The 23,668-nt window shown below is 38.4% G+C and overlaps 1 protein-coding gene across 1 annotated transcript in view; it reads right to left on the reverse strand.

The window, feature by feature from the left end:
- Positions 1-21,625, reverse strand: part of DNAAF5 (dynein axonemal assembly factor 5) — a 72,858-nt gene extending 51,233 nt beyond the window's left edge. Inside the window, 6 exon segments of the mRNA XM_043978530.1 lie at positions 3,699-3,817; positions 4,807-4,931; positions 20,731-20,915; positions 20,998-21,049; positions 21,051-21,167; positions 21,169-21,625. Coding sequence (XP_043834465.1) covers positions 3,699-3,817; positions 4,807-4,931; positions 20,731-20,915; positions 20,998-21,049; positions 21,051-21,167; positions 21,169-21,582 — 1,012 coding nt within the window. The 5' untranslated portion in view covers positions 21,583-21,625.
- Between the last annotated feature and the right edge of the window lie 2,043 nt (positions 21,626-23,668).

Consider the following 23,668-nt stretch of genomic DNA (forward strand, 5'->3'; position numbering starts at 1 on the left):
GACACTTGACACAACTAGCTGTGTGACCCTGGGCAAGTCACTTAACCCTCATTGCCCTGCAAAATTTAAAACAAAAAAACAAAAACAAAACTATTTGGTACTGGCTAAGAAATAGAGTGGAAGATCAATGGAATAGGCTAGGCACAGGAGACACAGTAGTAAATTACTTTAGTAATGTACTGTTTGATAAACCCAAAGACTCCAGCTTCTGGGATAGGAACTCAGTATTTGACAAAAACTTCTGGGAAAACTGGAAGAGAGTATGGCAGAAATTAAGCATAGACCAACATCTTACACCTTATACTAAAATAAGGTCAAAATGGGTACATAATCAGGGCAGCTAGGTGGAGCAGTGGATAAAGCACCAGACCTGGATTCTGGAGGACCTGAGTTCAAATCTCACCTCAGACACTTGACACTAGCTGGGTGACCCTGGGCAAGTCACTTAACCCTCATTGCCCCACCAAAAAAAAAAAAAAATATATATATATATATATATATTTAAAATGGGTACATACATAATTTAGGTGATACCATAGGTAAATTAAGAGAGGAAGGAATAGTCTACCTTTCAGATCTTTGGAAAGGAGAACAGTTTATGACCAAACAAGAGACAAAGAAAATTATGAAATGCAAAATGGATTATTTTAATTACATTAAAAAGGTTTTGTACAAACAGAAGCAATGCATCCAAAATTAGAAGGGAGACAGAAAATGATTTTTATAGCCAGTACTTCTGATAAAGGCCTCATTTCTAAAGTATATAAGGAACTAAATCAAATTTATAAGAATCCAAGTCATTCCCCAGTTGAAAAATGGGCAAAGGATATGAACAGGCAGTTTTCTGATGAAGAAATCAAAGCTATCTATTGCCATATGAAAAAATGTTCTAAATCACTATTAATTAGAGAAATGCAAATTAAAACAACTCTGAGGTACCACCTAACACCTATCAGATTGGCTAATATGACAAAAAAGGAAAATAATAAATGTTGGAGAAGCTGTGGAAAAATTGGAACACTAATGCATTGTTGGTGGAGCTGAGAACTGATTCAACCATTCTGAAGAGCAATCTGGAATTATGCCCAAAGGGCTATAAAGTTGTACATACCCCTTGACCCAGCAATACCACTCTTGGGTCTTTTTCCCAAAGAGATCATAAAAAAGGGAAAAGGACCCACATGTACAAAAATATTTATAGCTGCTCTTTTTGTGGTGGCAAGGAATTGGAAATTGAGGAGTTGCTCATCAACTGGGGAATGGCTGAACAAGTTGTGGTATATGAATGTAATGGAATTCTATTGTGCTGTAAGAAACAATGAGCAGGAGGAGTTCAGAGAAACCTGGAAGGACTTGCATGAACTGATGATGAGTGAGATGAACAGAACCAGGGGAACAATGTACAAAGTATCAACCACATTATGTGTTGATCAACTGTGATAGACTTGACTCTTCTCAGCAATATAATGGTCCAAGATAGTCTCAAAGGACTCATGATGGAAAATGCTCTCCAAATCCAGAAAAGAAAAAGAAAAAAAAAAGAACTGTGGAATATGGATGCAGACTGAACCATACTATTTCTCTTGTTTTCGGTGCTGTTTTCTTTTTTAAGGTTTTTCCTTTTTGCTCTGATTCTTCTCTTATAACATGACTAATGCAGAAATATGTTTAATGTTATTGTACATATAAAACCTATATCAGATTACCTGATGTCTTGGGAGGGGGGGAGAGAGGGGAGGGAGGGAAAAAATTTGAAACTAGTAATTTTAATTTTAATTTTTTTTTTTTTGGTGAGGCAATTGGGTTTAAGTGACTTGCCCAGGGTCACACAACTAGTAAGTGTTAAGTGGCTGAGGCCAGATTTAAACTCAGGTCCTCCTGAATCCAGGGCTGGTGCTCTATCCACTGCACTACCTAGCCCCTGAAACTAGTAATCTTATAAAAACAAATGTTGAAAACTATCTCTACATGTAACTGGAAAATAATAAAATACTTTTATAATTTTTTTAAAAAAATAAGCATAATTGTTCTTTAAAATTTATATGAATTTTGATACCTTTTTTTTTTTGAAGGAAGAACTCCTTTTCAAATCCATTTGTAAATCAGGATAAAAAAATCACTAATACTAATTTCCTTAACCTTTTGCATCGCTTTCTTTACCAAAGTCCCATTCTCATGGAACTAATCTTACTGTAATGTGTTAGTGCCCAGGGGTTCCAAAGACTATGCCAGAGAATCTCAAACTACAGCAGGTTTTGAAGACAGCTGTGGTGGTGGACTTGCATGTAATCCATGGACCAGTCTAAGCAAATTTAGAGAGGTAACCACCAGCTTGGGTGCTGAAATTTCATTTGTATTCTGAAAAACTATAAACTAAGACAGAGAAGAGTTGCTATCTGCCTTGGCAGAAGGTGTATCAACATGGACGAAATCACGATCCTTGAAATGTAAAGTTACAATTCTGATTCTTGGTTTCTAAAACATGCGATACTTTTATTTTGCACTAGATTTACTGCTCTTTATCACAATATCAGCAGGCTGAGCTACAGTGATAAGATCTAATGACAGAATGAAAAAACATTATTTGATACAATGATCCTGGTAAGAAGGAATATCGCAGTTTGATAGTAAATCTATCATCAAACATTATACAAAAGACAATAACTGATTTTAATGGTGTATTTAGTTTAGCAACACTATCTTTGAGGGCAAAGATTTGTCTTCAAGACCATTTTAACATCAGAAATTCAGCAAGGGGCAGCTAGGTGGCGTAGTGGACCTGAGTTCAAATCTGTCCTCAGACACTTGACATTTACTAGCTGTGTGACCCTGGGCAAGTCACTTAACCCTCATTGCCCCGTGACCAAAAAAAAAGTATTTAATTACAATGAAAAAATAAATATAATATTGTCATAATCTATTAACAAGTCAAAAAACTCAGGAGAGAAACAGGGAGGTAATTGTTCTTAGCATCTATCTAAAGACACAGGAATATCATGAGTATCATCTGACTTGTGGTTTAAGGGTCAACTTTTTATCAATATTTACCATAAACATTTCCCTAACATCTAACTCAAGAAATATCAGAGAGGCGATAACGTCAGGAATTCCCAAGAAATCTGCTGTAAAGAATCATTTGTGATTCCAACACCTAACTAGAACTGCCATGTTTAAAACAAGAGGGAAAAAAGACTTTAAGATTGCCTGAGAGGCAGTGTTCTAGGACTTCTTTAGAACAAAAAAATCATTTTTCTCCTTAACTCCAACTTGGTGGTTCTATTGCCTCTCTTTCAAATAGTATGAAAATCTACTTGGCTGATATGGCATATGCCCATTTCCATAAATGAGTAAGACTTTCAATTTAAGACAAGAACAATTGTTTTAAGATATATAATATTGCCTTCCAAGTTAAACTCAGACAGTGATATAACTCTAGTCACTGAAGGACTTCTCTTAAATCTCAGAACTCCTTTCCTGTAACAAATCTTGTCTGCCCCACATTTGGACAACTGAGTAGATCAGTACATAGAGCACTGGACCCCTGACGCCAAATCAAGTTTCAGACATTTTCTAGCAGTGTGACTCTGGGCACTACATAAGTATTTATTCCCTTCCTCCATTTGTCATTCAAAAAAGATCACTACTAATTATGGATTGCCTTTTGGAAATCTGGCTAATTACCATTTTATAACACTCACCTCCTTTAGGATAATGGGATGGTGGAGGAGAAGGAAAATCAAGCTTATCTTTCAGATCATCTTCATTTTCTTTTTGCCACTGTAGACCTATCTTCTCCCAGAGGCTGATGGCCAATTCCCTACAACATAAATCCAAATAAAAACAGTAAAAAATGGCAACTACATATTTGTGAAAGGAAGGGGCACTGAAAGTACAATCAAGATGTAAAATACATTTTTGCCTGACATTTTTACAGCAAATGTTGAAAGAATGAAGTTACATAATTTTATTACAGTTGAAATCCAATGGACCAGTGTGGAGTCTCTTATAGGTGAACCTGAAGCAAAGGAATATTTATAAATTATTTTTAAAGTTTACGTTTCTGTGTGTATATGCATAATAGATACACACACATCTATATATACACAGAAACAAACTTTAAATATATATATAATATTATATATAATTATATTAATGTAATCTATATATATATAGAAACAGAAACTTTAAAAATATATGAATATGACATATATAGCATAACAATATAATATATAACCATATATAACTATATCTGTGCTATACATACATATATATACATACATACATACATATATATATATATATAACCACAACTATAAACACATACATACATACATACATATACATATAAAACATTCAATACCGTCACGGTATGGCCCTAATAAGAGGCTATATGTTTATTATCTGAAGACCAGGCTAACTAAGTTCAAATAGACTTATAGCCAGAATTCAAAAAAATTAAAATTTTAGAATATATAGGAAAAAATCCTGTCACCCCCCCAGAAAACAGTACTACTTCCTATGGCAAAAATAACATGTTAAGAGTTTTATAGGTTGTTTTAAATTCACTCTCAGAAAGCATACTGAAAATAAAGACATTTTATACCCCTTCACTCATTCTTGAAGAAGTGGGGTATGCATGTAATATTGCATATCCTGATCGATGTGTTGGCTAATTTTTTTTCTTTCTCTTCTATTCCAGGGGATAGCTCTCTGAGGAGGGCAGGGCACAAAATATGGTAATATATTTTTTAAAAATTAATAAAGAGGACATTTTAACATTAAACTTCAATATTATATCCTACTTACATGACTTCTGGTATTTCATCGTCAAAACTGCTTAATAACAAAGGAATCAGCTTATGAAAGAATGAATATCTGTCTCTCAAATGTAACAGCCAATTTCCAACAACAGAAGTCACAGCTTGTCGAACCTATTTATAAAAGAAATGAAGAGTTCTATTCCTTTCAAAAAGAACAGCAAGGTAAATTTTCATTTTTTTAAAATTATCAGTCACTCTCTTACAATCCCTCCAAATAGTCCTGAACATTAATTTTAGCAAGAATTTATACACAGGCATGCTGATCTAAACACACTAAAATGCAGTACTAGGCAAATATAGACTTTCCCCCACCCAATATAAGGATTTCTGGTTCTTTAATCATATTCATAATTCTTCTACTTTTCATATGACCGGTCCTAAATAGAAAAAAAAATCAAGTAGAACAGCTTTGATTCTTGATCATCTGGGAAGGTGAATTCCACTGCTATCATCACATTTGCTGGAACCCACCTTGGGAACCATTTTCAGGTTTTGCATTTCAAAACAGGTACTTGAATAGACTCTTACATTTTCAGAAACACTGACTTTGTAGATACAGCACTTCATAGGATTCACTTCTTAATGCCCAAGTAAAACCTTGGTTGTTAGTAGCAGGCTACTTTGAGGCATTATTAAATGTAAATGTACTCCTAAGAGACCAAAAAAGTTAACTGTGCCTAACTGCCTACTTTCTTTATACTAAGGGATTTAAATATCTGTTGGAGATTGTTAGGTTTAAGCACAATCTAAACAATGATTTAGTTAATAGTTTTTTGGAATGAATAAATAATCAACAAGCATTTATCAAGGGCCTATTATATACTAAGCACTGGAGATTCAGAAACAAAAATGAATAATCCTTGATCTCAGAGCTTACTCTCTAGGAGCAAAACAAGTAGCTATCAAGTTTTCCTAGTCCTTAGTTCAGTAGTTAAATCCCTCCTAAAACATGAAGTCATACAATGAAAAAATAGAATGACACAGGAATTTATTAACAATTAAAAATAGAAAGAAAGCTTTAAGGAAAAATGTTTCATAATGATCAAAATAACACAAAGGAAAATAAAAACCAAACAGCACCAAAATTATTGTCACTGCAGTGACTAATCTTGGTTCCACAGAAATGATGGTGAAACATGCCTTCCTGCTCTTAGTAGAAAGATAGCAAACTCTGGGAATAGAATGACGCATATAATGTTGTACTTAGTTTATGGATTGATTTGTTTTGCTTTTATACTATGTTGCAGAATCAGTTCCTAAGTGGGAAGGGATTATTGGGAAGAAAAGTGCAATTTTTTTTAATGCCAATAAAACATTTAAAAAGCATTTTTCTCAGTGGAAAGAATGTATATATCTAGAAGAAAATCAAAAGGAACCCAAAATGGCTCCAAGTAAATTCTAAATCTATAATCTAATTAAAGAATTGTTATAAATTATACTTTTAAATTCCATCTACTGACAACAGTAGGTAGGTCATAGAGACATAGGCTACAAATTGAACTGCTGGGATTTAATAAGGCTAAAAGGCAATAACCTATATTCTTATTTCTTATAATGTTATTCAAGACAAGATGGCAAACATAAAGTTCATTCAGTACTATTTGCTGATAATACTAGAAAGGCTGTCAATGACAACTGTATGACCAAAAAAAAATCCCAAATTCAGCACAGGTAGTGCCAAAACATATGTAAGAATATACAGTACTTTGATGAAAATGACAGCAAAGGCATTCAGAAGAATAATTAGAGACTCATACTGTGCCAATCTGGCAGAGTTTAAATATGCTCTTTAGAGTTTTATGATTAAAAAACAACAACAACAACAAACACTCCCTGAGGCCAATATTCAAGAATACTGTATAAACTTGTTAGAACAAGGCTCTGCTTCTGCCTCTACTTGAATTATGACAACTGGCACAGTTGTCCAGGAACAAGGCAATCAGTACCTATACAATGGGCATTCACATCTAGAAACAAGAAAGAGTAGATCTATTTGTAAAGAAGAATTTTTAAATGTCTCACTTTATGAACTGAAATAGCTGGGAAGAAAAAAAAAGGGGGAAAGGAGGATTATAGGCATCTGGCCTCCCCTCTCTCCCTTAATGAGAGCCTCGTCAATCTTTTCTATCTAGGTTTTACCAGTGTGCTAAGGAATCTTGCAAATTCAACTTAATGAAAAGGTATTTATTTAATTTTTTTGTTCATATAGCATAAACATTGTGTTGCCAGGTAATAGCTTTCCTAAGCAGAAAATGACATTTCAGTTTAAAAAAATAAAAATAAAAATTCAATTGCTTAGAGAGTTGCTCAAAACAGAAAACTATCTCCTTAACCTTTCATGTCACTGACAATATCTACACATAGACTCCAAGCCCTGGGGGAAGGGGGAGAGATACAAAATGCAAAAAACCTAAATAAAAAGCAAGTCAATGACAGGCGTACATGACAACCAATTACCATTGCAGGTCTCTTTTGATAAAAATCATTCTGAATTAAAGAAGCCCAAATACAACTAGAATGCTATTATGATGTCATGAAAATGTTCACTTCTAATGCAAACAAGGCTATTCCTACAGTCTAGTCAGCACTCCATGAGAACATTCTCCTTTGCTAGCATGGATGGAGATAGTCAATTCATATCCTATATTTGCATCAAGTACATGGTTCTAAAACCATATAATCATACACTGAGGGTTAGAAGGGACCCTGGGGGGCAGCTAGGTGGCACAGTGGATAAAGCACTGGCCCTGGAGTCAAGAGGACCTGAGTTCAAATCCAGCCTCAGACACTTGACACTAGTTGTGTGACCCTGGGCAAGTCACTTAACCCTCACTGCCCCACAAAAAGAAAAAAAGAAGGGAACCTGGGTCATCTAATCCAAAGCCCTTATCTTTCAGGAATGAGGGACTGAGGCTCTAAAAGGCCATGTAACTTGCCCAAAGTTGAAGAGGTAGTAAGGAACAAAAATCAATCTACTTTTTTAAATGCCATCCTGTTTTGGTAAGGTACTTATACACAGTATGTCATAGGAATAACTTTAGAGGAAGCTTGTGGATCAGTGCATAGAGAGCTGGGCCTAGAGTCAGAAAGACTCAAATTCAAATCCAGTCTCAGACACTAAGTAGCTCTGGGGCCCTGGGCAAGTTACTGAATCTGTTTGCCTTAGTTTCCTCAACTGTGAAATGAGGATCATAACAGCACCTGCCTCTCAATGTCCTTGTGAGGATGAAGTGAGATATTCCTTTTTTTAAAAATGTTTACAATGCAATAGTATCACACTACATTCATATGCCACAACTTGTTTAGCAATTCCCCAATTGATGAGCATCCCCTTGATTTTCACAACCACATTGTGTAATGAACAACACTGTGTAATGAACAACACGGTGTAATGATCAACTGTAATAGACTTAACTCTTCTCAGCAATACAATGATCCAAGACAATGCCAAAAGATTTATGGTGGAAAATGCTCTCCACATTCAGAAAAAGAACTGAGTCAGAATGTAGACTGAAGCATACTACTTTCATTTTTGTTGTTGCTTTTTTGTTATTGTTCTTCTTTTTTACTTGCATTTTTCCCCCTTTTGTTCTGATTCTTCTCTAATGTGGAAATATGTTTAACATGATTGTAATGGATAACTTTCATCAAATTGCTTGCTGTCCTCGGAGGGTGGAGGGAAGGGAGGGCAGAAGAAAATTTGGAACTCAAAAAAGGTTCTTTACATGAAGGGTTGGCATGACAAACAACTGAACAACAAGAGGCCCCTTCTCTTATCTGAATCTATCAACCATGTAATTAGAAAAATTTTAAAATAAATTAATAATGTTTACCATGGTGCCTGGCACACAGTAGTTGCTCTAGAAATGCTTATTCCCTTCCCTTTATCATGATCAATCATTTTAGTGGCTCTTCAGTTTGTGAACCTTGTGTTGCTCAGAGTCTAAACATTTTACAAAAGCCCCAAATAAGCCGAAGCAAAACTGCCTTGTAAAGAGATTCAAAAAATGCCAAAATACTACCAAACACAACATCCAGAAAACTTGTCAAATCTAATTTTAAAATCTTTTTTTCTTTTTTCCAGCAGGGCAATGAGGGTTAAGTGACTTGCCCAGGGTGACTGACTCCAGGGCTGGTGCTTCATCCATTGCGCCACCTAGCGGCCCTAATTATTTCTTTTTCTTCTCCTTCTTCTCCTCCTCCTCCTCCTCCTTCTTCTTAGTGAGGCAATTGGGATTAAGTGACTTGCCCAGGGTCACACAGCTAGTAAGTGTTAAGTGTCTGAGGCCAGATTTGAACTCAGGTACTCCTGACTCCAGGGCCGGTGCTCTATCCACTGTGCCACCTAGCTGCCCCTTTAAATTTCTTATAATGAATTCAAACAGATATAGAAAATTGGCAAAGCAGCTCCTGCCTCATCAGGTGTTACTGCTTAAGAACTAGCAGTATCTTTCTTTTTTGTGTAACATGTTCTTACTCCAAATTTAAGTATTATTTACAAATGTAGTAGACACCTCTGATATCTGCTTTACATAAGCAATAATAAAAAATATAAACCAATCACTGTATCCCTTCTTTGTATAGCAGCAATAAGTTTCCCTACAACGTAGTCATGTAATGCCCCTTCTGGCTTAGAAAAGCAGCTTTAGGGGCAGCTAGGTAGCACAGTGGATAAAGCACAGGCCCTGGATTCAGGAGAACCTGAGTTCAAATCGGACCTCAGATACTTGACACTTACTAGCTGTGTGACCCTGGGCAAGTCACTTAACCCTCACTGTCCCCTCCCCCCCAAAAAAGCAGCCTTCTACCTAAAAGGAGGCTCCTATTTATACAGCATCTCACCTTCCAAAAATCTCAAAGCAACTGCAGTCCTTTAGGGGCACATCAAACTATTTTCTATCCTTTACTCTCTTTCTCCAACTTCATATGATGAGTAAGTTCCATTTCTACAGGGCCGGGGTTTGGGCCTCACTCCTTTCAGGATGTCTTCTTGGTTTCAGTCAGTCTCAGAGGAGATGTGTTCAACACACTACTATGGCCACCAGGTGCCCTCACTTTTTTCTGCATTGCTACTAAAACTCTTCTGTCTGCAGGTACTGGAAAATAAATTCTGGACCAAGAAGGATCATGGCATGATTGTAGATTCAGATCAGAAAAGGAGCCTCTTGTTGTTCAGTCGTTTCAGTCATGTCCAATTCTTCATGACCCCATTTGGGGTTTTCTTGGCAGAGACACTGGAGTGACCTGCCATTTCCTTTTCCAGCTCATTTTGCAGATAAGGAAACTGAGGCAAACAGGATGAAGTGACTTGCCCTGGGTCACCCAGTCAGTAAGTGTTAAAGGCCACATTTGAACTCAGGTCTTCCTGATTCCAGGTCTAGTACTCCATCCACTGCCCCAACTAGCTGCTCATAAGAGGCCTTGGAGATTACCCTTAACTTTACAAATTGGGAAGCAAAGGTCTAGTCTGCCAGGTTCAATGACTTGACCAGTATCACACAGCTGTCAGTGGCAAAGGTAAATGCTGAACCCTGTTCTTCCAGCACTCTAGCCACTGAAATATGTTGCTTCTAGGGAAGAGAGGTCCAGGAACAGCTTTCTGCCATGCTCTCTTATAAGCCAAAGCCTGTACAATATTCTGCATCCCCAAGGAAGTCACTTATTCCAGGATCAACCAGGCCCAATTCTGCTTAGTTTCCAAGCTCAGACGAGATCATGCCAAATAACTTAAATGAAACAATTTATACAAAATGGCCAACATTTTCTCACAGATTTTAAAATAGAGATACACTGAGAGGGGCTACAGAAAAGTAAAGTGTGCCCTACTAAAACAGAGAAATTCAAGATCCCCCAAGTTTGAATCAGTCCAGGTTAACGGAAAAAAACAAACAAAACCTTTTAGGAAAAGTAACTGTAACTGAATTTTGGGAAAACATATGTGCATGGCCAGCAATGGAAGCAGTACGATCAAGTAGATAATATGATTAAGATATAAATGTTCGCTAGAATTCCTATAACCAGAAATATTAATTTCTTGTTGCTTTTTTCATATCTTTACAAATGGAACAGCACCTGTTGTCTGCTTCTGTTGAAATAAAGAACCAAACAATTTTAATAAGAAAGCTGCAGGGGCAGCTAGGTGGCTCGTGGATAGAGCACTGGCCCTGGATTCATGAGGGACCTGAGTTCAAATCAGGCTTCAGCCACTTAAACACTAGCTGTGTGACCCTGGGCAAGTCACCTAACCCAAGTGCCCTGCCAAAAAAAAGGGGGGGGGGGGAGCTGCTATTTTATGTACATCTTCCATTCAACTATTTCATCTTTATTTAATAAGGACACCTATCTTCACTGATATAGATAATAATAATAATAAGCAAACTGTTCCCAGGAAGCATGATCCTTAACCTTAGGAAATGCAGTAATACCTCTGGCCACTAGGGTATTTAACTACCTTCTTTACTACTGATCTCATACTGCTTCCTATGGCCAAAAACTAGCTCCTTCCCTCCAAGCCCCTTGATTTATGTGAATCTAACCTCAGTCAAACCCTCAGAGCAATGCAGTCTTTTTACCTCCTCTCTAATAGATCTGTCGCCAATTCTCACTGAAGCTACTCCCCAACCTTCTCCAATATTTTCAAGCCTCTCATACCATCTCCTCACTAACTAAGGTCAAACCCTTCTACATGTACCCTTGACCCCCATCCCTTATCTCCTCCAGAAGATTACCCCTGGGGAGGAAGCTGAGCTGAGGACTTCTCATGCTTTATGAAAAAAGACAGACATTTGCTGTGAGCTCCACTTTTCCCCCTTCTCTTCATCTCAAATACCTCTTGATATCATCTCCAATTCTTCCTCTCTTTCTTTAACTCTGATAACTTCCCCTTGTGAATGAGTCAAACAACCAATAACCTAAGGAAAACTTACAATATAAAATGGACTATATTAAGAACTGGAGATAAAGACAAAAAGTAATAAGACAGTCCCTGTTCTCAAGAAGCTTTACAATCTAAAGGGGAAGGCAACGATACAATTACGTGCAAATAAGATACAGACAGAATAAATTGGAAATAATCATGAGAGGGAAGGCACTTGCAGTACAATTAGAGGGATAGGGCATGGCTTCTTGTAGAAAACCAAGTTTTTAGCTGGGACGTTAAGGAGTAAGGACATGGGGATGATGAGAGGGAGCATTCCTGGCAAGATGCACAAAGTTGGTGGATAGTGTCCCGTGTTTAAGGAACTGGGAGACTAGTGCCACCGGAATCACAGAATACATGGGAAGGTGAGGGGATGTAGAGTTTGGGGGGGGGGGGTGATGTTATGAAGGGGAATACCAGAAGATTTATATTTGATCCTTTGATGATAGGGAGCCAGTGGAGTTTACTGAGTTCATGTCACGGTTCAGATCTGTACTTTAGTAAGACCATTTTGACAGCTGAGTGGAGAATGGAGTGGACAAGAGACTAGACCATGGGTCAGCTAGGTGGTGCAGTGGAGAGAGCACTGGCCCTGGAGTTAGAGTACCTGAGTTCAAATCTAGCCTCAGACACTTAACACTTACTAGCTGGTGTGACCCTGAGCAAGTCACTTAACCCCAATTACCCTCACTTAAAAAAAAAAGAGACTAGACCAATCATCAGGCTACTGCCAAAGTCCAAGTGTGATGTGATGAGGGCCTGCTCTTGGGGTTTAAATTATCATTTATATGATGACTCCGAGATCTATATATATACCCAGCCCTAGTTTGCTGTCACATTTTCAGTTGCCTACCAGACATTTCAAAACTGGATGTCCCCTAGGCACCCTAAGCTTAACATATCAAAATAGAAGGTATTATGTTTCCTACAAACTCAACCCTTTACCAAACTTGCCTATATTTGTCAAGTGCCTCTAGTACCTTAAAGTGACCCAAGTTTGCAAACCTTGACGTCATCTTCAACTCTTCACTCTCCCTCACCCCACATAATCAATTTGCTGCCAAATATTTTATTCCTATACTAAACTACATCTCTTATAAAACCAGCCTCTTATCTTGACTCACACTCCCAACACCCAGCTCCAGCCCGCTGTGAGAAAATAATAATGGGGTTCTATGAGACCCAGAGAGCCTGCCTGACCTTCCTTAAGGACAGCCAGAGTAGAATTCCAAAGGAAATGTAGTTGGACCTTGGACTGTGAACAGAGACAATCAGAGATTAAAACCACACCTACCTGAAAGCCTGGCCTCAGAGGATGTGTTCTTGAACTCTGAGCTCAGCAAGTTCTGCTGATGGACCACCCTCAAGTCCAATAAACCAGTAGATTTGAATGATGCTAGCCAATTAGCTTGAGCAGTGTGGAAGGGCCACCTCTCCTCCGGAGCACAGGAAGCTTATGCTCTCTTGGCCTGGAAATGCTGGAGGGAGCAGAGGAGCTTTTACTAGCTCCCCTATCTTAACTTTCAGAACATGCTATCTCTTTACTAGTATTTATATGCTTTAATAAATACTCAATGCCCCAAACTGATGCTAAAGCCTCTAATTTATAAGTAAGCAATATATTAGAAACCCCAGCTAAATTTCCTAAAACTTGGGACATAAGATAGGGCACCCCATAAATTTTTATATGACACACCTCACCTCTTAACTTGGACTTCTGACCTGAAGTCTTGCTTCCCAGTGTTCTCCCTGCCTCAAAAACTTTCATCATTTTACTACGGTCTCCACATGGCTGCTAAAGTGATTTTTTCCTACAGTGCAGGTCTGACCATATTATTTCCCTACTCAATAAACTCTGGCACCTTCTAATTGCCTTTGGGGTCAAATATGAATTTCTCTAATTTGGCTTTAAAAGCCCTTCACAGGGGCAGCTAGGTGGCACAGTGGATAAAGCACTGGCCCTGGATTCAGGAGTAGCTGAGTTCGAATCCAGCCTCAGATACTTGACACTTACCAGCTGTGTGACCCTGGGCAAGTCACTTAACCTTCAATGCCCCAAGCAAAAAAAAAAAAAAAAAAGCCCTTCACAACCTGGCTCTAACCTGCCTTTTCACTCATTAATCAACAGTATCCCTCTGCAATCCAGCCAGCCTGGACTGACTCCTCCACACATACTGGCCTCAAGCAGACCACTCCATCTCATCAGTTCTTTGCAAAAGGCTGTCCCCCATCCCTAGAATATACTCTCTCCTCACTAGTGCCTCTCTCTCATAAAATTACCTTGTATTTTGCAAATAGTTACACACAAGTACATGTTGTCTTCCCAGAGATCATTTAAGCTACCTGCAGGAAGAGAAGGCTAAATTTTTGTCTCTGTACTTTTAGTACCAGCAAAGTGCCTGGGGCATAGGAGATATTCAATAAATGCTTGCTGATTGGTTGATTCTCACAAGAACTTTGTGAGATGCATGTCACTATGGGTCAAGGTAACAGCTAGTTATTGTCTGAAAAACGATTTGAACCCAGGTCTTCCTGACTCTAAACCCACTGCTTTGTCCACTATATGCTGCTTCTATAAAGTGAGAAAGGGTCTAAATCACTGATAGTAAAAGGTCAGTGAACCCTAACTCACCTACCACCCACCATAAAAATGTTTCTTAGAGTGTCAAAAGTATCTTAAAAATTGGTAGTATGATGAAATAATGGGATTTAGCAGATACTCAAGACCCACCTGGAGGTTAATCTAACTGATTGAATCAAGTGAGAGTGATTGGCTGCTGATTAGCCCACTTCAGGTTAATAGATTGTAATCTCACCTGGCTAGCCCTTAATGGATTTGGAGGATGCCAAACCAATCAGCTTGAGCAGGTGTGTAAGGACCGCCTCTGTTCCAGACCTATAAAAAGCTTCCACAATCAGTTTGCTAAAGAGATCCTGATTAAAGCAGGCTCGGAGGAGGACTTGAGGAAGAACCCAACCAGGCTAGAACTCCATTGGAGATAGGCCTTTTCTTAACTTTCTGAACTCCATGTTACATAAATGATTCTTTTCATGCCTTTGTATCTCCATTTTGAAATTAATAGTATAAGTTTGTTTTCATAGAGATTTTCATTCTTTTAAGATTGTGTTTTGTTTTTCCAACTGATTATTTGATCAAATTATATAAAGTATTTCCTTGGTAAATTGATTACCATGACAAGTGTAAGTTAATTCTAGAGATATTATTTTTACAAAAAGTATTATTTGGAATCATTATACATTGTAACTTATATTCTGAGTCAAAGCAAATTCACAGTTTTGTGATCATTTCACATTTTTTTGCGAGCATTATTATCCTCAAATTTTAAATTCATATGAGACTTGAATTATGAGAATTTACCATTTAAGACATTAATTGCCTTTACCCATGAGAGGAATACATACAAGAGCAGGCATTGAACTCTCACAGAAGGGGAGACACTTATGAAGTCCAGGTACTGCACAGATGGCTGGAAGTTTTCATCCTACCCATCTCATTCTACACCTGGCTTCTATACCCCTACAATATGCCTGATGCATGGACGTCTCAATCCCATGCATCTGATTATGCCTGACTCAGTTTCCTCCAATATGTTTGGTGGCATGACGTATATCCCATACACCTATTTTAAGCCTGACATACTGCATGGGCTGTATATATTGCTCAAGTGGGGAATGCTCATATCCCTTCATTCTCTATTCTTTTACGGTGATTCCCCATAATTCTTGTCTTCTAAATTCATGTTTTTAAGAACTTTCATTGTATTAAATTTGATCATTGACAATGCTATGCTAAGTTTAGTAAAAAATCCAGCAACTGAAACAGTTTAAAGAAGAGAATCCAGCTTTCCAGTCCAGAGTACAGAGCCGTTTTCCAGACCAGAATCCAGCTTCCTCCTGATGACATCTTATCACTCCAAGAAGACAAAAGAACTGAGAAAAGACTTCCAAAGACTTAATTATTTTTTACTGTTTCATCAAGGAACACCTGTTCCTAGAAGAACAAAGGGGGGAATGTGATGAAATAATGGGATTTTAGCAGATACTCAAAGACCCACCTGGAGATTAATCTAAACTGATTGAATCAAGTGAGAGTGATTGGCTGCTGATTAGCCTACTTCAAAGTTAACTGGATTGTAATCACACCTGGCTAGCCCTTAATGGATTTGGAGGATGCCAACCAATCAGCTTGAAGCAGTATGTAAGGACCGCTTCTGCTCCAGACCTATAAAAAGCTTCCACAATCAGTTTGCTAAAGAGTTCCTGATTAAAGCAGGCTCGTGGAGGAGGACTTGAGGAAGAACCCAACCAGGCTAGAACTCTATTGGAGATAGGCCTTTCCTTAACTTTCTGAACTCCATGTTAATACCTGTATGCTTTAATAAATGTTTAATGCCCAAAGACTGGTGCTGAAGCTTATATTTAATGTGACCACAAGATAGATTTTAAACATCACAGTAGATAGAAGGAGGTAGGGAAAGAGAGGGTAAAGATAAAAACAGCTGTAATCTTGAATGGTTTTTGGTAATGGTACTATATATGTGGTGCATAATGGCACATATATATCTTCAATCTATGTCATCTTGAAGACTTAGTTACTAAAGAAAACAAAATACTGCAACTGATATTATTAGTGAGAAAGGAATGGGAAAAAATAATTTAATAAATGAATCCTGATGGTCTGAGGGCTAGTATATTTTCCAAAAGCATGTCATTTACTTAGATTCCTTCATGCCTTTCTATGTCTTGAGAAGGCGTTCTTTGAATCTTATATTTTCATGACATTTTTATCTCAGATGTTTTTCCTATTTTTAAAACATGTAGTCTTCGATTATTATATTATATATAAGTACTTTTATATTATAAGTACTTTTTTATTGAACAAGTGAGAGATTTGCCTTGAGTAGGTCCACCTTAAACTCTCCAGACCTCAGTTTCTCATTTGTCAAATTGGAAGGTGAGAAGTTAGGACATGTGTAAAAGTATAGAGACTAAATGTACAAAGATATATATACCATTACATATAAAGTCATTTTCAATTCTAATCTACTGTGAATTGTTAAATTATGTGTCAGAAGTATCATATAGAGCAAACCCACCTATTTTTGGCCATAAAATAAGTTCAATTTCTCCACACACCCTTTAATACTGGGGATATAAATCATTATGTTGCCAAATAAGTCCCAAAGTATTTTCATCAACTAGGTTCAAAAGTTTAAATGAGAAGTCATCTCAAAGATTCTGTCTATAAATCAAGTTGTATTTTTCCTAGTTGTCACTGGCTTTGTCTTTTCCTTTGGCCTATCTTTTCCATCATACTGGAAGTGTTACAGAATCTTGTAACATTATTTCCATAGATGCTATTACACTGTTCCCTCCTGGTAGTTTTCATATGCTTTACAAACTGAATCTACTATGCCTTCCAAAATGTTTTCATAATTTCTGTTTATCTCCTTTGGTATCTATTCCAACGCAGAAAACAGAGAGCAATTTCAGAAATCCTTATTTTTAGCATTTACATTATATAACTGGAATATTCAGTATATCACCATGTTGTATACAACCAAAGACTACTCTTAGGCGCTATAAACTCTAAAAACTCTACTCACGTTTTCAAGGTCAAAACCTTTTTATAGACAGTTTTTTATTCTTTCCCCTCTAATGAAATGAAAATGGGGGCATGGGGCAGGGAGGAAAGGCCAAGTTTCATTGCTTTTGTAGGACAAAGTTTTACTCTTCCTGAAATTCAGACTTGGTACTTTCTGTCAAGAAAATCTGGGAGAGTTTTAAGGCAGTAAAACTAAAAGGCAGATTTTTTTAAAAAGGAACTTCCACCACCAATTTGTTTCAATATGCATGTAAAGAAACAAGTGCCACAGTAACAGCAACATTGTGCTATGATCAACTGTAATAGACTTAGCTTCTCTCAGCAATACAATGATTCAAGACAATTCCAAAGGACTCAAAATGGAAAATGCTCTCCACATTTGGAAAAAAAGAACTGTGGAATCTGAATGCAGAACCATACCACTTCTACTTTTTCTGTTTTTCTTTTTTGAGATTTTTCCTTTTTGTTCTGATTCTTTTTTCATATGACTACTGCAGAAATATTTAATGTGATTGTACATATATATCATATTAGACTGCTTTCTGTCTTGGGGAGGGGGAAAGAAAGGGAGGGAGGGAGAAAAATTTGGAACTCAAAATCATATAAAAACAAATGTTGAAAACTATCTTTCCATGTAACTTGAAAAAAGAAAATACTATAAAGATTTTAAAAAAGGAAGCAAGTATCAAATCTTGCTCTCACTTTTCCCCAAACATTCCAGTTAAAGTAATGACTTCTCATTTCTCTTTCACTGTTCTCCCTATTCAGATTTCATTTTCCTCACTTCCTATAGTTAACCAGTGCAGTTACGTACATATCATCCTCCATTCTAGAATCCCTGACCTGGTCTTGTCTTCATTCATGCCTTGCTAAATCCCAGCCTTGGATTACTCCTCCCATCTGCCTCTTCAGCTTTTCCTCACAGGCTGCTAAGCAATGTGCTGAAGGATGTCACATAACTGTGCTGATTGGATCTACTACAAATTTTGCTATCTAATCTTTCCTGAGTCTTCACTGGAGCAAGGCAATTCTATTCTTCTTCCCTATTCTTCTCAGAGGAGCTGTTCCTAACCTTTTCTTCTCTCTTTAAGCTTCCCTCACCACTTCATCCCCTTATTTACCGTGGGCACTGTGTCCGCTATTCTCTATTTCAAAATACCTTGACATCATGCTCCAATTTCCATTCCTCAGATCTAGTCTCCAAAAAACTGGTCCTTCTCCTCTCCAAGACCCTTTATATTTGCATTCTTGATTCATTCTATCAAATCCCCTCTACTAGTTTGCCCCCACAATCATTCTAATTTTCAATCTCTCCTTATCTACTAACACTTTCCCTACTCCCTACAAACATACCTAAGTCTTCCCATCCTTAAAAATCTTTTCCCTTGATCCTACAATCTTCAAGATTGAGGACCAAGAGAACGCTGTACACAGAAACAGCAATTTGATGAAGAACTATGAATGACTTAACTATTCTCAACAATACATGATCCAAAACAATACCAAAGGACTAATGATGAAGTATACTATCCACCTCCAAAGAAAGAACGGATATTGACTGAACAGACTGAAGCATGCTATTTTTTCACTTTCTTTCATTTTTTCTTTTACTCAAGTTTTCTTATACAATATGACAAATAAGTAAATGTTTTACATAATTGTACATGTATAACCTGTATCTGATTGCTTACCACCTCAGGGAGGCAGGGGAGAAAAGGAAGGGAAGAAGGGATAAAATTTGGAACTCAAAATTTTAAACTAAAATGTTTATTATTTTAAAAAAAGACATCTCTCTTTCATAGCTAAACTTCTAGACAAATCTGTTTATACATTTTACATGCACTTCCTTTTCCTTTCACTAACTTCAATTCCTTTTAATATGGTTTCTGGCCTCATCACTCAACTAAAACTACTGTCTCCAAGATTATTAGTGATATCTTAAGTATCAAATTGTGGGCAACCAGGTAGCACAGTGGAAAGAGTACCAGACCTGGAATCAGGAAGACTCATCTTCCTGAGTTCAAATCTGGCCTCAGACACTAGTTGTATAATGCTGGCCAAGTCACTTAACCCTATTTAACTCAGTTTCTTCAATCTGTAAAATGGGCTGGAGCAGGAAACCACTCTAAGAAATTCCAATGAGGTCAAAGGCAACTGAACTGTGACAATTAAAAAGGTTCAAGAGACAGTTTCTGGGTAATTTAATCATTCTATTAAGGCCAGTAAGTAATTAATAAAAGGATGCAACTGGGCCTTCTTTCTTAGGCCAAAGACATCATGGTGGGTGGGCTCACAGTTTATATAACACAATGGAATGTGAGATATACTAAAATGATGGCTAAGAGTGACATCAAGTCACCTTTGGACAGAGAAACTATTTTTATACCAGACTACCACAGCGTTGTGCTATCTATTCAAAGAAGGTAAACCCAGCCACAATGTATACACCACTGCCACAGTAGAACACAATAGCTTCCACCAGGGTGCGGTCTTTAATAAGAATATTAATCCTAATCTCATTATCAGGCAATGTCCTTCAAGAGACTGAACTTTTAAAATAGTGATTTTTGGAAGAAGGGGGAGAACTCTGGATCTCCCCAATAGATTGGTTATTAATATCACTTCTCTCAGAACAACAACGAATACCAAATCCAATGTCCTCTTCTCAGTCCTATCTTTATTGGCCACTGACATCACTGACAACCCCACCTCCTAGATACTCTTCTACTCCCTGGGTTGTTCTGGAACTGCCCTCTTCTTGTATACTCCTCACTGTACTAATGGTTTTTCAGTCTCCTTTCCGGGTTATCATCTAAATGTCACCCCATACATGTGGGAGGGCACCCTACAGAGTTCTCTTGGGTCCTCTTCTTCTCTAAATCTCTCTTGATGATCTCATCAGTTCTCAGGTGTCCAACTACTGTTTCTATACAGATGACTTCCAAATTCCTAAATCCATCCCAAGTTTCTGTCCTGAGCTCCCAGTCCCTCATTACCAATTGCCTACTGGATTTCAAACTAGCATCCTCGGGCACTTCAACTCAATGTGTCCAAATAAAAAAAAAAATTTAATGTCTTACACTGTGAAAGACTGTCAAAGGGATCCATGATATAAAAAAAGGTTAAGAACTCCTGCTCTATAGGGTCCTAGAGACTCTGAAGAACAATTATCTTCTATTTTTTTCCAATTTATTGAGGATTATCTTGTGAAGGAGAGAGCCGCCTGACTGTCCAGTTCAATACCTGTAAAATAGATCCTCCTTTCCAATAAAGTGAATTGTTACCATCACCTAAGTATGTGTCCTGATCATTAGAAAAATGAAGTGTATAGAATACGAAGGGGAAAAAAAAAGGCAGAAAGTTACCTGGGAGACATCATCAAACAGTCTTTGTGCAAAATGAGAAATAACATCATCCACTGACTTGGCATTGCCAAACTGTATTACCAACCCTGTGGCCTGAATCACCGCCACACGGACTTTGGAATGCTGGTGTGAAATCGTTTGCATCAGAGGAGCGATTAAGGATTCCGACTGCATATGGAAATGATCTGCAAAGAAAAATAGAGAAATCGCTTGAGCGAAAACTCTTCCACCTTGTCTGGCGGAAGCGGCCAGGGGCTCCCCCGTTACCTGGGATGCTCTGCGCGTAGTCCCCCGCGAGCTTGCAGCTCTCCCTCTTGACGTCGGGGGAAGGGGTCCACGATGGTCCTCTGTAGGATGCGCACCATCTCGTCCAGGTAGGGGGCCAGGCTGCGGCCGCACAACTGGACCACGAGGCTCAGCAGCTCCACGAGTGCCAGAACGCAGCTCCTCGCACGGCTCCACCAGCTGCCCTGAGCCCAGGCCGGCCAGGCGCTGCGTGAGGGCGGGTATGAGCTGCGGGAGCGCGTCCTGGGGTCGGGCCCCGTGGCTCAGGCCCAGGCGGAGGAGATGCACGGCCAGGGCCCGGCATTTCTCGGCGGGGTCTCCCAGGCAGCGGAGCAGCCGCGGCAGGAGCAGGCGGCTGAAAAGCTCCTGGAAGTCGGCACTTGGAGGCAGCGGGGCCCCTTCGAGCTCCCGCTGGAGGCCCTCCAAGGCCCGGCGCCGGCTCAGCTTGCTCTCGGCTTCCAGGCCCGGAAGCAGACGGCTCACCGCCTGGCTCAACTCCTGGGCCGGGCGCCTATCCCCGCGCGCCTGGACCCTCAGCACATGAGCCTCCGTCACCAACGCCGCCATGCCTTCAGCGTTGTTGGTTACTAAGGAGAACCAAACTTTTACGACGGCCCGCAGGACGGAATACGGCACTACGGGTGGTAACGAGGGGAAAAAAACTTCACATACCACACGAGAACAAAAAAAACTTTATTGAGTTTATTTTTGAAAGGAACATTACACAAAGCTGAGATACTTCAGCCAGAGCCTATTTAGCGCTCTGTGAAGGCGGAGGGATTAGCAGGCTGACTGTGGTAGCAAATGAAATAACGCTTGTGCAATGCTTTACAAACCTTAAAATGCCATAGAAATGTCATCATCATCGCCATCATCACCATTATCCAAAGCCAGGGTTCTTTAAAAGGAGGGGCGGGGGTGGGGGGGAGAGGGGAATTGTATAAGGTGGGGAAAGAAGGAGTTTATGGGTGATAGATTTGGGGGGCATAGGGAACGATTCCAATGCTCTTCTCTCTAGTTAGTTTTTCCTATTTGACTTGTATAGAGCTTATTTTGTATATATTTGTTTGCATGTTGTTCTCCTCCCCTTTATGACTACAATTGAGGATTCTTAGGACTGATAGTTCAAGAAAGTTGTCCCCTTTATCTGATAAAGTACTTGGTAGGCATTTAACAAATACTTGTTGATTGATTTATAAAGAAGGTGGTTCCTTGGTCTAGTGTGAATGGCTAAGTAAGAAGTGGTAAGCACCATCTTTTGATGTAATAAGCACAGCTTCTCTTAGGTTATTCTCTCTGGCTCTGTAGCTTTGGAGGGAAGAACATGTAAATGTCATCTGCAAATTATCACAGATTGTAAACTCCTTGAGGGCAGGAACTGCCCTTTTTTTTTTTTTTTTTTTTTTGGTATTACCAGGACTTAGCTCTGTGCCTGGCACATAGTAGGCACTTAATAAGTATTTATTGTATTGCATTGTATGAGCCAAAGGGGTCTGTGACATTTAAAAAGAAAAAAAGGTGAAAAAAACCCTTTGCCCCAAGGCTGCCTGTAAAATGCCATAAGTAAGTTTTTTATGTCCAATACATCTTAAGGAAAAAGTCTTACTCTTGACACCTAGTGCTAGAGAGGATATAAGTTCTTGAAATATAAAGCTTTTATTTTTGTCTTTGTATTCTGAGCACCTAGCACAGTGCACTAAATCATTGCGTAATAAATGCTTTTTGATTGATTGGTAATAAGTGGGAATGAGATTTGAGTGTGGCACCTCATGCACAAAAGGGAAGAATTGCCTTGGATTCAAAGGTATCTGAGAACAACTAAACCATTAAAAGAACTGTATCTTCTGTACTTATAGCAAAATGCCTGGCACTTAGTACATGCTTTAAATAAAAACTAGTTGACTGACTGACTGACTGACTGACTCAGGAATCTGATTAGTATCAACAGAGCTAGAAGGAATTTTAGAGATTATATGCCCTAATTTTATAAAAAAGGAAACTAAAACCTAAAAGAGGTAAAGGAACTTGCCCAAGGTCAGTGCTTTTTAAATACCCCCTTTCCACTGTGTTCTGTATTGGCATTTCACCTGAAGTTTAGTCTACTTGTGTCTGCTAGCTAAAGTTTTCCTATTTTATCTTACCTACCTCTCAGATCAAACAATGAAAGAATAAATTACTTATTGAATGTCTATGCAGCACCAGATACATAATTCCTACATACCAAAAGGTCTTGTCTTCGCTATTTCTATCTCCCTCCATCTGGCTCAATTCTCTGTAAACAGATGGGTGCTTAATGAACTGCCAAATTATCAGTATACTTATTATGATCGGCAAATAAAAATATTGTCAATAATTTGAGGTTTAAACATTTCACTTTGTACAGGAGTGGACTGAGGTAAGTGACTGTCCCATTTGCCTAAGGTCTTCCAGTTTTGACACTGGAATTCCTCATCCTTAAAAGAATTCTCTGTCAAATATATAAATATATGCCTTTTCCTTGGTTTCCTGAGACAGATTCATTGTTGTTGTTTATTTATTTTTGCTCCTGTCCAACACTATATGGCTCCATTTGGGGTTTTCTTGGCAAAGATACTGGAATGGTTTGCCATTTCCTTCATTCATTTTACAGATAAGGAAATTGAGGTAAATAAGG

The sequence above is a fragment of the Dromiciops gliroides genome, chromosome 1 (genome assembly GCF_019393635.1).
Source record: "Dromiciops gliroides isolate mDroGli1 chromosome 1, mDroGli1.pri, whole genome shotgun sequence".
In the NCBI taxonomy this organism is placed as follows: domain Eukaryota; kingdom Metazoa; phylum Chordata; class Mammalia; order Microbiotheria; family Microbiotheriidae; genus Dromiciops; species Dromiciops gliroides.